This window comes from Eutrema salsugineum, unplaced genomic scaffold (assembly GCF_000478725.1).
Source record: "Eutrema salsugineum unplaced genomic scaffold, Eutsalg1_0 scaffold_7, whole genome shotgun sequence".
NCBI lineage: Eukaryota > Viridiplantae > Streptophyta > Magnoliopsida > Brassicales > Brassicaceae > Eutrema > Eutrema salsugineum.
This window is the reverse complement of record NW_006256486.1, coordinates 13,429,685-13,444,919: the sequence shown is the minus strand read 5'-3', so window position 1 is coordinate 13,444,919 and position 15,235 is coordinate 13,429,685. Positions and strand designations below refer to the sequence as shown.

The window sequence follows — 15,235 nt, the reverse complement described above, 5'->3', positions numbered from 1 at the left end:
TCACTTTGCTTGAGGATAATCAAAGGACAGTTTGACAAATCGTTTCTTAAATATATATTTAAGTTCACATTTGAATCAATTGTCATTTAATTTTGTTAGTTTTGACGAAACGTAGCTTAAGTATATAAAACCCGCCTTTAAAAGCATAACCGTCGTTTCTAAAGTATATTAAGCCCGAATCGTTGCATAAGTATTTAAAACCCGTCTTTAAAAGCAAAACCATCATTTCTAAAGTATATTAAACCCGCGTTTTAAAACATAATAACCGTTTTTGGACTCCGTCTTATAAAAAAAACGTTCATTTGTCTCATTTTTCATCTCCAAACAAAATAAAAATAACGAATGGCTCCTTGTAATAGAGTTTCTGAACTTCAGAAGATAAACGGTGGGCAACGTATTTGTGTCCAAGTTGTTCGAAATTATTATGATTTCACTCTCATTGGTTGCCCTAATCGGAAGTTAGTTCTCGCTGATGAACTTGTAAGTTTGTGAGATTTTAAAAGATTATCCCTGTTCATGTTTTGGGAATGTAATCGTTTATTGATTCTTTTTACTAAAACTGTGTAGGACAATCGCATCCCGTGTACCATGCCATTTGAAATACTTGACAAATTCGAGAATGTATTGCTCGAAGGAGAGTGGTATTTTCTTGGTAATTTTGCAGTTACTGACAGATTACCCCATCCAAGCATATCATCAAACAACTGTCATATACGTTTAAACGAGGATACAATCACTGAGAAAACCGATCCGAAATCTTCCAGAGAAATATACTCTTTCTGTGCATACATAGATATTTTGCTTGCGTCGATTCAAACTGACCGATATCTTGGTAAGTTTCCTACATGCATGTTATCATCTTGGTTTATCTCACTAACTTATAAATGAATTTTTTTAACTTAGTTGTTTAATTTTGCAGTTGATGTTCACGGGATTGTCACTTTTGTTCAGAAACTTCAAAGTGGAGTTCATATGTATGATACATCGGATACACCCACAGAACGTCCACTTATTCGTTTTGTACTCGAAGATCTCGAGTAATTACAACTTATCCTCATAATATCTGGTGTCAGACTTGGGTTTCTTGATATATTAAAATATGTTAATTATCTTCTATATTGGTGAAAATATATACAGTGGAAATTCCTTGAAATGTATTGCTTGGGATAACTTGGCAAGAAAATTTGAAGAACTTTGGACGAATCGTGATAGGTCTTCAAGGCACATTATTGTATTGCGATTTTTCTCTTTCAATATGTGGAGAGGTATGTAAATATTAACTATTAATATCTATCCAATAGAGCAATTAATCAGAAGATTAACAAATTTATTGTTACCACATGCGTTTAATCAGAAGTTTAACTAATTTATTGTTTCCACATGCGTACTGAATATGTATATGTAATTAGATGAGTGGATTGTTGAATCGTAAAGATTCATATCTGATATTCTCGAGGATCCTCCTACTCCAGAAGTGGCAATAGCAAAAATGAGGTATGTAAATTACATATTTGATGTTATATCCTGTATATGTATTCTACTGACATCTATTTTATGATTTGATAATATTGTCATATTGTTCCAGGCTTGAAACTTCAGTTGATTTTACCCCTTTGGATGATGAATATGAAGATCAGTATGCTGGGAGGGCTGCAACGGGGAATGCATAAATCACTGGAAGATTACTTTTTTTTTATTTCTTATATTAAGTTCTGGATTTAAAGGAGTGATATCCTCTTTATTTCATTTTATTATGTAACAAATTCTGGCTTTGCAGTATAATGATTATGGTGTTTTAAACTATATTCACTACCGTTAATTATTATAAATTCTTATGTAAGATATATATTAGATGGTTTACACAATAGGTTTAACCAGATAATCGTCACATCCGCAATCATAATCACTAAATAATGTTATTTTTTGATATATAAATAAATATTAAATCTAACAAATAATTGTAGTAACTAATAATTATCAAATAAAATAATTAAGGATAAATATAAATTTAAATCGCATTATAGTTATATGATAAAGATTTTTGAAAAACTCGGTATTTATCTCAAAAAATTATCTCTTAAATTAGTTGTACTTCTAAAAATGCCCGTGTAAATTGAGAAAATTTGCATTTTAATAATATTCATTTTACTTCATCGATTTTGTAGTTTTTGGTAGTTATTCATAAATAAAGAAAACTTCCGTCCAAAATTTTTATTTATTTAGAACACTTCTTCTTACTCGCTGATATGTATATACTCAAATAAGAAAATATACATATTTGAAAATTAAATAATTTAACATAAAATCGTGATCTATACATTGTAGTCATTCTCGGATTTATCTTTAATAGGAATTATTATTAGTTACTAATAAAAAGGAAAAAATTGGTGCACCATAGATATAATCGTTTAAAACCCTAAAAACCACGGCTTTATATACGATTGTAAGCTTACGATAATTCTCTCACCCTTTCTAGGCAACTAATAAAAAAAAAAATCATTCTATTAGCTTATAATTATAACTCAATTTCTCATAAGGGTTAAATCACAATGGGTACACATAACGCGAAGATCTCATGTGACATCTTGCTTGATTCATCCTCTAATGCTGATAACAATGGTAACTTAATGGTTTTCGTTTTTACTTTGCTTATTTTTAATATCATAATCTGAAGTTTATGCTTTTACGTGAAAATTTATCTTATTTTTAAGCCATTAAAAGATTGTCGTTAATCTTTTGTTATACTATAAATTCTTGCAACGAGACATGTTCATTTTTGCTTATGATGTTTGGAATAAAAACATAAATTAAATTTTTTCCTATCTTTCAGTTCTTCATAATACTGTTGGCCGAACATCATCACTTGAAACGGCATTCGAGAGGTTACGCCTCTATCAATCCTATGATCGTCTCCCTAAACATCCTTCAAAATTGCATAATCTTCCACATATTCACGGTATGAGTGTTATATTAAAAAAATAAAATAAAAACTCATTGAATGATAAATAAATTATATATGTCTTATTATTTATAGATACGTCGAAAATACCTTGTGGTTTAAGAAAGAGGAGTGGGCCACGCGAATTGGGTTCTAAGGTGTTTGGGTTTGGAATATTGTATTCTGAATCAGCTCATGGAGATCGCACAGATGTTCATTCGGGTTGTTGGGATGTGCCCTGTCATCTAATCAATGAAATTGGTAAAAAATTCCTATAGTAATATCTTTTTTTATAGTTGTTACCAATATATTCATAATTTGGTTTGATATAGGACCAGATAATGAATTCGAACATGACATGATTAGCGACTCAGCTAATAGAAGCATTGGTGTTTCTAATGAACATGAGCAAAACGGTAAGTCTCTTGATCAGAACAGTCTTCAAGTTGATAATTTATTATACATCTATATAGAAGGACGACTAATATATAAAAAATGTATATTTATAAATATATATATATATATATATATATATACGAAGGTCCTACTAGTGCTGATCCTGACGAATCAAATTACAAAAAAGATTATCAAACTGATGGTGATCGAACAGATGACATTGGTGATGGCGACATTGAAACCGATAACAAAGATGATGGCAATGATGGTGATAATAGCGGTAGTGACCAACCGGATACTGATAACAATGATGATGATGACGACTGGTATGATGGTTGTGATGACGAAGAAGAAGAAGATGAAGACAGTGATGATAACGACGGCGACGAATATGATGACGAGGAAGATGTCGAAGATAGTACTGATAGTGATGATAGTGATGGAATTGACGAAGAAGACGAGGACGAAGAAAGTGATGATTGTGAGGAAACCGAAGAAAAAAATGAAGACGATGACTATGATGAGACGAAGGAATGGTCTGATGGTTGTGATGAAGAAGGAGACGAGGACGAGAGTAATGATGATGTTGATGAGAAAAATGAAGAATACATGAGTGATGATGTTGATGGTATTCAGAATGATGCATCGGCAGTGAAAACCGAATGTTCTGCTGATCATCAGCCCAAACGTCCATTGGGAAAAAGACTATATATCAACTATGATTTCCATGGAACATCACAAGATCTTGTGGATGGTATCTTTGTTAAAGCTTCCCCTAAGCGCATTTGCGTGCGACGTAGGCTCTTTACTTCAGATTCTGAAACTGATAATGGTGATGAATGTTCCAACGACTCCTCTTCAAATACAGCTATGGTGTCTCAAGAGATCCAGGCGTTTCCAATAAAAGTCATACATCTAACCAATGGACCGTGTGAGTTTGAGATTAATGTTAAAGTTTTGAGAGTTTGGACTCATAATTTGCACCCATCTGAAAAGCGTCTCGAGGCTGTGCTATGTGATGACCTGGTTTGTTTACTATATAGCCCAGTTTTATATATTTACATATGTAATATTTTTGTTACATATTAATATTGTGATAATTAGACTTTAACAATTTATATCAAATGCTAGGGTGATAAAATACATGCCACTGTACCAACCGCATGCTATGCTTTGTTTGAAGACCAGATTGCTGTTGGAAATTGGATTAAGATTCGCCGTTTCCAGGTTGCTCATGTCTATGGTGTTTTTAGGACAACTTCGCATCGTTTTAAAATAGTTTTGGGTTCACATACTATCGTAGATGGTGATAGTTTTCATTGCGAACAGAATTTTTTCGATTTTATCGAATTCCGTGTAATCCTGAATCGCACATACAGTGACGACTTTTTAGTTGGTAAGTATGTTGATATATAATTTATATTTTGTTTAAGGATAAGAAACAATACTGAGTTTACTATTGTCTTTCGTTTCAGAAATAATTGGCCGTGTTGTAAACGTTGGCAAGTTTCAGCCGTGGGAAGGTTATACCTTGGACCAACTGGAGGAAAAGGGCATTGATAGCGAATACCAGTTTATCACTTTCTACTTGGAGGATTTAGGTTTGTATTCCCTGTTCAATGTTTTCCCGAATTTAACTATGTGAACAATTATAAGAATACAAGCATATATAATTTGTGCTAATCATTTTAATCATGTAGGCACGTTCGTCTCTTTTGCAAATTGACTGGCAAAAGAGCTTTAAAGTTCTATAAGGACTGGCGTAGTTGTGATAGCCAAAATGCTGTTTGTGTAATCAGATGGGGAATTATTGATTATCTTGGACGTATGTCAGTTGCATATATAAATTAATGTTTGAATATGCGTGGTATAAATTTAGTATTTTACTTCTTATTTCAGGAAAGGTAACGATCTCGGCTATTCAACAACCATTGGTAGTACTGAACCCACATGTTGCGGAAGTCGAAGAATTCAGACAAAAGTACGGCCTGTATATATCTTTCTATATATAGTATACAATATTATACATAACCTTTTTTTATGTTGTTTTATTTTTATTACACAGGATGATTAGCAGTCGAAGCTATCGTCTAGAGAGTGTTCACCATCAAGATTAGATAGATACAATATTACCCATATTCACTATTCGTATTTCAAATTTATGTTTTAGGATACATTTCATAAGGTTTTGTTTTTTTTATTGTGCGTGTTGTTCGTTTCTTTTTAGTGTTCTTTGAATTCTTCATCTTCACTATATGTGAAGTTAGTATTTCATAATTATAATTATTGTTTTCGTATAATTTATTATCAATTGTTTCTCGACTATTGCCTATACATGTTCCATATATATATTTCTAAGCTAAAGTATCTTTCATAAACATGCATATACAGTATATATATTTATATCCGAGTTGAAATTCTCAATGAAATACATATATATTGGTATTGTTACATATATTAAATTTTCCAACGATTGTACTCATCATACTCGAAGGTCTTTTCCTTCTTTGTAGTATTTACAAAAAAAAAACTTAGGAATTATGGAAATTATGATTATTTTTTAAAAATTACAAAAATATAAGCAAAGGTTATATTCCGAAATATATTTTTAGAGAAAAATAATATATATATATATATATATATATTTCTAAAACAAAATTTTAAAATTGAAAAAAGGATATTATAAAAAAAGGAAAATGTACAAAGGATGCTAATTTCATTATCATTATTATTTTATTTTATGTTAATGTTAAAATGACTGAAAACATAATTTTACGCAACTGATTTTTGGATAGAAATAACAAATATACTTATATGAAAAATGTAATAAGTAAAATTTACATTTAAATTATGTTAAGTTTTAACATTTAACTCGATATATAGAAATCAATAAAAGATACGATACGATATTTATTTGCATCGATCCAAAAGACCTAGGGTTTTTATCAATTCCTATATATATATATATATATATATATATATTTATGTACGACTGATTAATCTTCCTCATTAATTTCGTACAAGAATTTTCGGAAAAATGAAGAAGATGGAGTCGTCAATAGATAATAGTGTTGACACTAAGAAAGTTGTGAAGTCTTATCTCAAGCGGAAAACAATCGTCTCTGCTCTGATAGATGAAATTGATAGAACGAGTGATCGTTACAAGATAAAGGTTCAGATAATCAATCTCTGGAAATCATATCGTAAAAACAAGGTTACATCCATAGAGATGGTATTAGCAGATGAAGTGGTAGGCAATGTTAATGTTTTATATCTATATACATGAACATGCATCATTTAGTAAAATTATGATATGAATAACTTAAATATTAATTATGTTTTTGACTATATCAGGGTTCTAGAATTCATGCAACTGTTGATGGAGATTTGGTGGAGCAATTTAATTCAGAATTGACGGAAGGCCGTACTATATTCTTAAGCAACTTCACGTTCAAAGATTACACTACTGCATATAGGACAAGTCATTTATCTTTTAAAATAAGTTTCTACAGGACTACTGTTATAACACCTTGTGATGACTTTCCTAGGGAACTTCCTTATAGATATTTTAAGGAATTTTCAACCATAAGTAATGGGGATTATGACAACAGTGTTTTAATAGGTATGCTAGATGTTTTTTGTTTACTATATTTATCGAGTTATACTGTGATATTATACATCTTATCTGTACTAATTCTTTATAAATATTAATGTAGATGTCATAGGGCAGGTTGTTAGTCTAGAAACTTATGACGTTATCGCTCAAGGAAAACCAATAAGAAAGTTGGACGTTGTTCTACGTAATGCCAGGTGAGTTCATAATGATATAATTTATGATATAATATTTATTAAAATCATATATAATTTATTTAGTTTGTTGATTACGTATAGTGATAATCGCTTGACTTGTACGCTGTGGGGAAATTTTGGAAAGAAAGTAATCGACTACGTGACGAAAAATAGTGCGTCTGTGATCGTGTGTGTTGTTAGATTTGCTTCAGTATCATAATGGAAATGTATATTTGAATTTAATTGTATTGGTAACAGTTGTGATATAAATAAGTTTATCATAAACGCTTTTTTAGAAATTTCAAAAACTTTACTTCTATTTTCTTGTAGGAGTTTACAGTATTTCAAAGTCTTTCAACGCAACACAGATATTTCTTGATCCACATTCTAAACAAATTGAAGATTTTCGAGCCTTGTAAGTAATGAAATCTGTTTGTTTGTGTATACTTTTAGAGCTATCATGAATACTAAACGGAATGTCTTTTGTTAGGTTGCCAACCAACACATTTGTGATATCCAATGAACATAAGGTGCCATCATCATCCACTAAGTCTGTTTCATGGAGAGATGAATTCTTTGATAGAAATGAAAGAAAGACAATTCAGGGTATTGTTTATGCTGATATGGTACGTGTTTATTAATTTTATTTTAAATTTATACATAATAATTATTTGTTTTATATATTTCAGAATGATCTGTTTTTTAATATTTAAATCAAATTCTTTTCGAGTGTAGGAAATGAAATGTGTTACTGCTGCGACAGTTGTTCGAGTCGAATATAATCCTATATGGTATTATATTGCATGCAGAACTTGCGATAAAACAGTTCATCCAATAGAATCTGATTCTACCGATGACGATTCTTTGCTATTTGATTGTAGAGAATGTGGCGAGGCTGTCTCAGATGTTGTAGCCAGGTAAATAGTTCACTGATTCAAAGTAGTTATTTGAAAAATTTATTATTGGCTTTACAAATATTCATATTTTCGTAGGTATAAGTTAGTGTTGGTTGTTTCCGACGATTCTGGCGAAGAGATAAGATTCTTACTGTTTGATAAAATCGCAAGCGCATTTCTCCGAGTTCAGGCAGATACTTTAGCTGAGGAGGTTGCTGAGGTATATCATTTTATAATACTTTGTGCACATTATCATATAATCTTATGTTATTTATGTGTAATGTCTTTTTATATTTTGATCAGGACGGGACTTTGGTGCTTCCACGAGCTCTTTCTGCTTTGGTTGGGAAGAAACTCCTTTTCAAAATCGGAATAGGAACGGAGAATCTGACTAACAGACGTCAAACTTATAAAGTTGAGATCGTTGTCGATGATGCAGATATGTTGAATAAGTTTGAAAATCATGGAATTCGATCCCTCGAACATGATTAAGAACTTAGGTACTCAGGTAGAGTTGCATCACTGACACCATCGCCAGTATCAAAACGAGTTTCAGAATCAGCCGTTCAAACGCCTAATGTTGACGAAAGAAATAATAGCAAGAAGAGAGGAAGACGGCAATGAAAAAACACACAAGTTTTAAAATCTTCGAACTGATATTCTTAGAATTCTCGATGTTGTTGTTTTTTTTTTTTTGGGTTTTTCATATACTTTAGTACTGATATTTATGCATATTTGAATTTATGGTTCGTTTTATTAGGATGCATTATTGATTCAAAGAAAGAAAAAATCAAAACAAGTACTTAACTCTCTCTATAAATTGCGTAGTAACACAACTTACTTTATTGTGGAATATTTCAGTTTATGCATATATGCAATTTTTATATTTTAATATTCTAATAGTTTCATAAATTAACACATGAAATCGTTAAAGTATTTAAGATATCGATTATTCTATTAATATTAAATATTTTATAAACTTAAACTCAAAAAAAAAAGACAAAAATAAAATGTTAAATTAGGTTTGTTTCAATAAACAAAAAATGAAAACCCTACAAATTATGGTAAAACCCTACATATGTTTAAATAGTGTTTCTAATGCACGTATTATAATATCGTACAAAAAGAAAAAAGAAAACCTAATCACAAACTATGGGGCCGAAGAAAAAGAGAATAACGAAACCTAGGGTCGTTAAGATATCTGTTTCAAATCGTCATAAGTGTTTATGTTTCTTTGAAAAAAATGCATGTATTGTTACTTTTGATATCCCGCTGAATCACCTTTTATCCTTAATACAGCAATCGTTTCAAGGGCTGAAACGTATGCACCAACGTTGCCAAAATCAGTTTATCATCAATACATTGATATAGAATCTATTGGACGTGTTGGTATGGCGAAGATAGCCAGACAAAACAGACTGAATATCATTCGATCCAAGCGTGGTTTACCAACAATAAACAATTCAAAAGGTTATGTTGATTAAATAAAATATTATATTGATTTATATTAAATATATGTAACTAACTTCATCTGATTGTGTAAATTTATAGATATATTGCTAGAGTCCGTTGATGTCGATGATGTTCTATGTTTTGTCGCTACTGATTCGGACACGGACGATGATAAAGATTCAGATGCTGTTCCGCAAAGTAATTCCAACAAACGACGACCAAGACAAAAAAAAACAGAGACCACCGAATTATCCTGAATATAATTCATTCGCGAGTTTTGGCTTGATGGAAAGTGGTACAAATCGAAACAAATTCCCTTTTATTAGTATATACAAGTTATTATATTTTAAAATTTTAAAATCAATTATAGGTTATTATGATGATGGTGATCAATCTTACATGTGTGACTATTGTCATGCTTTAATGTGGTTTGGAGAACGTATAAACAAGCACTCTCTATCTTCTACTCCAGTTTTCACGATGTGCTGTCTAAGTGGCAAAGTTCAGCTACCTTTATTGAAAGCTCCCCCGAAAACGTTGTTAAAGCTATTGTATAATCGCGATAACACGAGGAAACACTTCCGTGAATTCATAAGAGCATACAATATGATGTTTTCGTTTACGTCACTTGGTGGAAAGGTTGATAATACTATAAAAAACGGTAATGGTCCGTATCTATTCCAAATGTGTGGTGAAAATTATCATTTGATCGGAGATATGTTACCAGCACCTGGCAAACAACCAAACTTCCTACAATTATATATCCATGATACCATCAACGAAGTTAAAAATAGGATGAATGCTTATGGGTAATCCTCGATTTTTATTTATAATAATAATAGTTTGAAAACGACTGTTCAGGGATGTTGGTAATTCGAGGAAGCTGAGAGCAGATATCGTGGAGCTTCTGAAGAAAATGTTAGATGATCATAATCCTCATGTTAAAGCCTTAAGAACTGCACGCGAACGATTTGTTGGGAATCAAAATTCTAAAGGTTTTAATTTGGTTCTTGCAAGTGGCCGAACTACCGATGGTCGAACGCATAACTTACTTACTGAGAACGATGTGGCAGCTTTGATACCTGGTGATTTCAATATGTTAACAGAAAAAAGAGACATCGTTATTCAAAGCAAGTCTGGAGGTTTATACTGTATAAGTGAGTTGCATCCGGCTTATTTACCTTTGCAGTATCCGTTATTGTTTCCGTATGGTGAAGATGGTTTTAGATTAGGTATTGATATTGGCTATGTTGATACATCTGGAAGGAAACGCACAACCGTGACAATGCGCGAGTTTTTCGCATTTCGCATTCAAGACAGGCATGGAGAATCCCCAATCATTATGATGTCTGGGAGATTGTATCAGCAGTTTCTGGTTGACGCATATACGATGGTAGAATCAAATAGGCTTCGTTATATATGGCATAATCAAAAGAAGCTACGGTGTGACAGCTTTGATAAGATTGAACAATCTGGTGAACGTGGCAATAATGATCTTTCTGAACAAGGAAAAAAGGTGCTTATACCTGCTTCATTCACGGGAAGTAAGAGATTCATGAGGATATTATCTAGACACGATGGCAACATGCAAGTACTACGGATACCCGGATTTTTTCATAACAATTACTTGCAATCCAAAATGGCCTGAGATAACGAGGTTTTTGGAAAGACATGATCTAAAGATCGAGGATCGACCAGATATTTGTTACAGGATTTTTAAAATGAAGCTCGATAATTTAGTGAATTATCTAACGAAAGACCACGTTATGGGCCACGTTAACTCATGTATGTCAAAAATATTATATACTTATACTTAACGGTGAATGGTATACTTTAAGTATAAATCGTGCTAATATATAAAACGTGCCAACTTATATTTAAAGTATAGGTACTAATTCGATTTATTACATGTATTTTTAACTTTTTCTAATTGTTTTACTTTTATTTCAGCGATGTATAACATTGAATTCCAAAAAAGAGGATTGCCACATGCCCACATGGTAGTTTTCTTGAAACCTGAATCCAAACTACCAACAGGCGAGGACATAGATAGATTTATATCAGCAGAGATACCGGACAAGGACTTGGATCCAATTTTGTACGAAAATGTTGGAGACTTGATGATACATGGACCATGCGGTGATGACAATCCAAAAAATGTTTGTATGCATGAGAAAAGGTGTACAAAATTCTTTCCTAAGCCTATTGGATCAGTTACTAAAATCGATGATGCTGGCTTCCCCATCTATTGGCGTCGTATGGATCAAAGAACCATTCTCAAGAGGGGTATTTTGTGTGATAACCGATATGTTGTCCCATAATCCAGATCTCTTAAAGCGTTTTCGGGCACATGTTAACGTTGAGTGGTGCAACCAAACCAGGTCTATAAAGTACCTATTCAAATATATAAACAAGGGTCCAGATTACATTAGAGCAGCAATCGAGGATGAAGACGGTAACCCCGTTATATCCCAAGATGAGGTTGAGCAACATTACAATTGCAGGTAACTTTACGAAACTAATTTTTAAGATTGGATCGCTTGAATAATTACTTAAGTATGATTTAAAAAAAACAAGATTATTTATTTATGTTTGATTTGCTCATACTTAGATACATTTCACCGTATGAATCTTCATGGATGCTTCTAAAGATTCCTACACAGTACCGAAGCATGGCAGTAATGCAACTTTCGTTTCATTTGTCTGGTAAACAAATGTGTATATATCACGAAGGAGAGAGCGTTGACCAAGTCTTAAACAAGGCATCGGCAGGTCAGTCACAATTTCTAGCGTGGATGGAGGCAAACAAGGAACATGCCTTGGCAAAGGAGCTAACATATGCTGATTTCCCAACAAAATTCGTCTGGGTCTCAAAGCAGCGGCAATGGAGAATACAAAAACAAGGTTTTGCCATAGGCAGACTGGTGTATGTCTCACCTTCCGTTGAAAACGCATATCATTTGAGGATTCTTCTCAATATAGTCAAGGGCCCTGAGAGTTTTGATGATTTAAAAAAGGTTAATGGTGTTATATACTCTTCTTTCCGAGAAGCATGCTTTGCGCTTGGTTTGTTAGACGATGATAAAGAATACATTGAAGGAATTAAAGAGGCCAGTTTTTGGGGAACTGGAAAGTTTCTTCATAAACTTTTTGCTATAATGCTTCTTTCGAGTAGTGTAGCAGTTCTGATCAACGTCTGGAATGCTACTTGGAAAATATTAACTGAGGATTTCTTATATCAGAAAAGGCGTGAAGAGAATGACCCAGGTAAGATGGATTTGAAATTTTAAACTATTTTACAAGATTCACATTATCTTAGTTGCTAACAGACTTATTTGTATATCTAGGTTTGGTGTTGACTGAAGCCCAATATAAGAATCTTGGTTTGTCAGATATAGAGAAGTATATGCGCAGAAACGGTCATTCATTATCCGACTATAAAGGAGAGATGCCAGTCCCTGATGATATTGGAAAGTATAAGAAATCAAATCATCTAATCCAGGATGAGAAATCATATGATCGTGCAAAACTTGCAAACGATCATGTCAAGTTGTTTTCAACAATAACCAATGAACAGAAGGATATCTACAATGAGATAATGGATGCAGTTACAAGAGGTATCGGTGGAATGTTTTTTGTTTATGGATATGGTGGGACAGGTAAAACGTATCTATGGAGGCTTTTAGGCGCTGCTCTTCATTCTCAAGGAAAAATAGTTCTCAATGTTGCATCAAGTGGCATTGCAGCATTGTTATTAGAGGGAGGAAGAACAACGCATTCTCGGTTTGGAATACCCATAGTTGTGAACGAGTATACATTCTGTAATGTGAGTTCTGGATCACACCAAGCAGAGCTGATTAAAGCAGCCGATCTTATTATATGGGATGAGGCTCCGATGATGAGCAAGCATTGTTTTGAGACATTGGATCGGACTATGCGTGATATACTAAAGTGTGATAAGGTCTTTGGTGGAAAGGTCGTTGTTTTGGGTGGTGACTTTCGACAAATACTCCCTGTTATTATCGGAGGCAACAGCTCAGAGACTATATTGGCAACTGTGAATTCTTCTCATATTTGGTCTGATTTCAAATTTCTGCAGCTAAAGACAAATATGAGACTGCTTCGTGGCGATAATGATTTCAATAATCAAGAAATTGAAGAATTCGCCAAGTGGATCTTGGATATTGGTGATGGAAAACTAAATATTCATGATACCATAGAAGATGAATTAGAAATTCCAGCGGATTTGCTGATAAGCGGAGAAGGTGATCCTGTTAAGAGAATAGTCTCGGAGATTTATGGTCAATCTTACACAACCACTCCTGATCAAGTTTTTTTTCAGGAAAGGGCAATACTCAGTCCACGGAATCAGGATGTCGACGTTATCAATGAATTCATGCTATCAGAACTCAAAGGTCTTCGTTATATGATTTCTCACAATTCCTTTTAATACGTATTTATATTATAATTAAAATATATCAGTACTAACATAGTTTGAATTGTTTTTATTAGGTGAGGAATATGAATACCTTAGTGCCGATAGCATTGATACTTCAGACACAAGCAAAATAGACGAAGTCGTCTATACACAGGAGTATCTTAATAGTATGAAGGTATCAGGGCTGCCAAATCATTCTCTCAAGTTAAAGATAGAAGCTCCAATAATGTTGCTTAGAAATATTGATCCTAAGGGTGGTTTATGTAATGGTACGAGGTTGCTTATTACTCGGTTAGCTAGGCATGTAATCGAGGCAAGCCATATAACCGGGAAGAAAATAGGAAAAAAGGTTATCATACCTAGAATGTTTGTGTTACCACCAGAAGCAAAGTTTCCTTTTAGAATGCGCTGGAGGCAGTTTCCTATTACCATAACTTTTGCTATGACTATAAACAAAAGTCAGGGTCAGACTCTACAAAAGGTGGGATTATATTTGCCAAAGCCAGTGTTCTCGCATGGTCAACTTTATGTCGCCGTGTCTAGAGTTACATCACGCCAAGGGTTGAAGATTCTTATTACAGATAAGAATGGCAAAGCACAAAAGAAGACAATGAATGTTGTTTACAAAGACGTGTTTGAAAACATTTATAAAAATTCGTGGTTGGTTTGAATAGCTTGTTTTGTTAGCTACTAAAAGTATGTGTAGATTACATTGGATATTAGTTATAATATTTTGGTGGTTATTGATATTTTTAAACTGTTTTATCTTTTAAATTTTGTTATATTTAACTGATATATCTTTTGGATCTTTTTATATTATGAATTAGTGTTGACTATGACAACGTTTTGAATAGCTCTGTTTGTTTGAACTAAAAAAATAGTAAATTATCAATTGTTATAATATGCTTTTTAAGTATATATATTAAACATTATACAAATCAATTTATAAGCTTCCAATTATGGCTTGAATATTACATTTTAAACTCAACAAACTTTCGAAATATGGTTAGAATATTAAATTTAAAACACAGAAAAGTATTATATTCAAAACTAAAAAAACTTTTGAAGAATATTAGCCCGCACAGGGCGCGGGCCAGCCACCTAGTTAACTTATGAAGTTTTATGAACAATTGAAACCTAAACATATGAAATACGTATTTAACTATTTAATAATAAACAATAATTTTTTATTACTAAGAGGTTCTAGGCCGAAGCCCGTAATCCCCCAGAACTAAAACCACGGTATGTAATATTAGTTTTGTCCCAAAAACCACTCGAACCAGCGATGGGATCTTTACCACAATAATGGAAAGATTACACTTAGTG

The 15,235-nt window shown here is 32.7% G+C and overlaps 1 protein-coding gene across 1 annotated transcript; it reads left to right on the top strand.

The window, feature by feature from the left end:
* The first annotated feature begins 6,371 nt into the window (after positions 1–6,371).
* Positions 6,372–14,579, top strand: LOC112083134. Its single transcript, XM_024150866.1, has 13 exons — positions 6,372–6,584; positions 6,689–6,815; positions 7,051–7,144; positions 7,614–7,749; positions 7,859–8,040; positions 8,116–8,239; positions 8,323–8,471; positions 10,333–11,015; positions 11,422–11,610; positions 11,798–11,975; positions 12,083–12,738; positions 12,819–13,886; positions 13,984–14,579. Exons 1-13 carry the CDS (start codon positions 6,372–6,374, stop codon positions 14,577–14,579), a joined length of 4,395 nt encoding a protein of 1,464 aa, XP_024006634.1.
* The last annotated feature ends 656 nt before the right edge of the window (positions 14,580–15,235 follow it).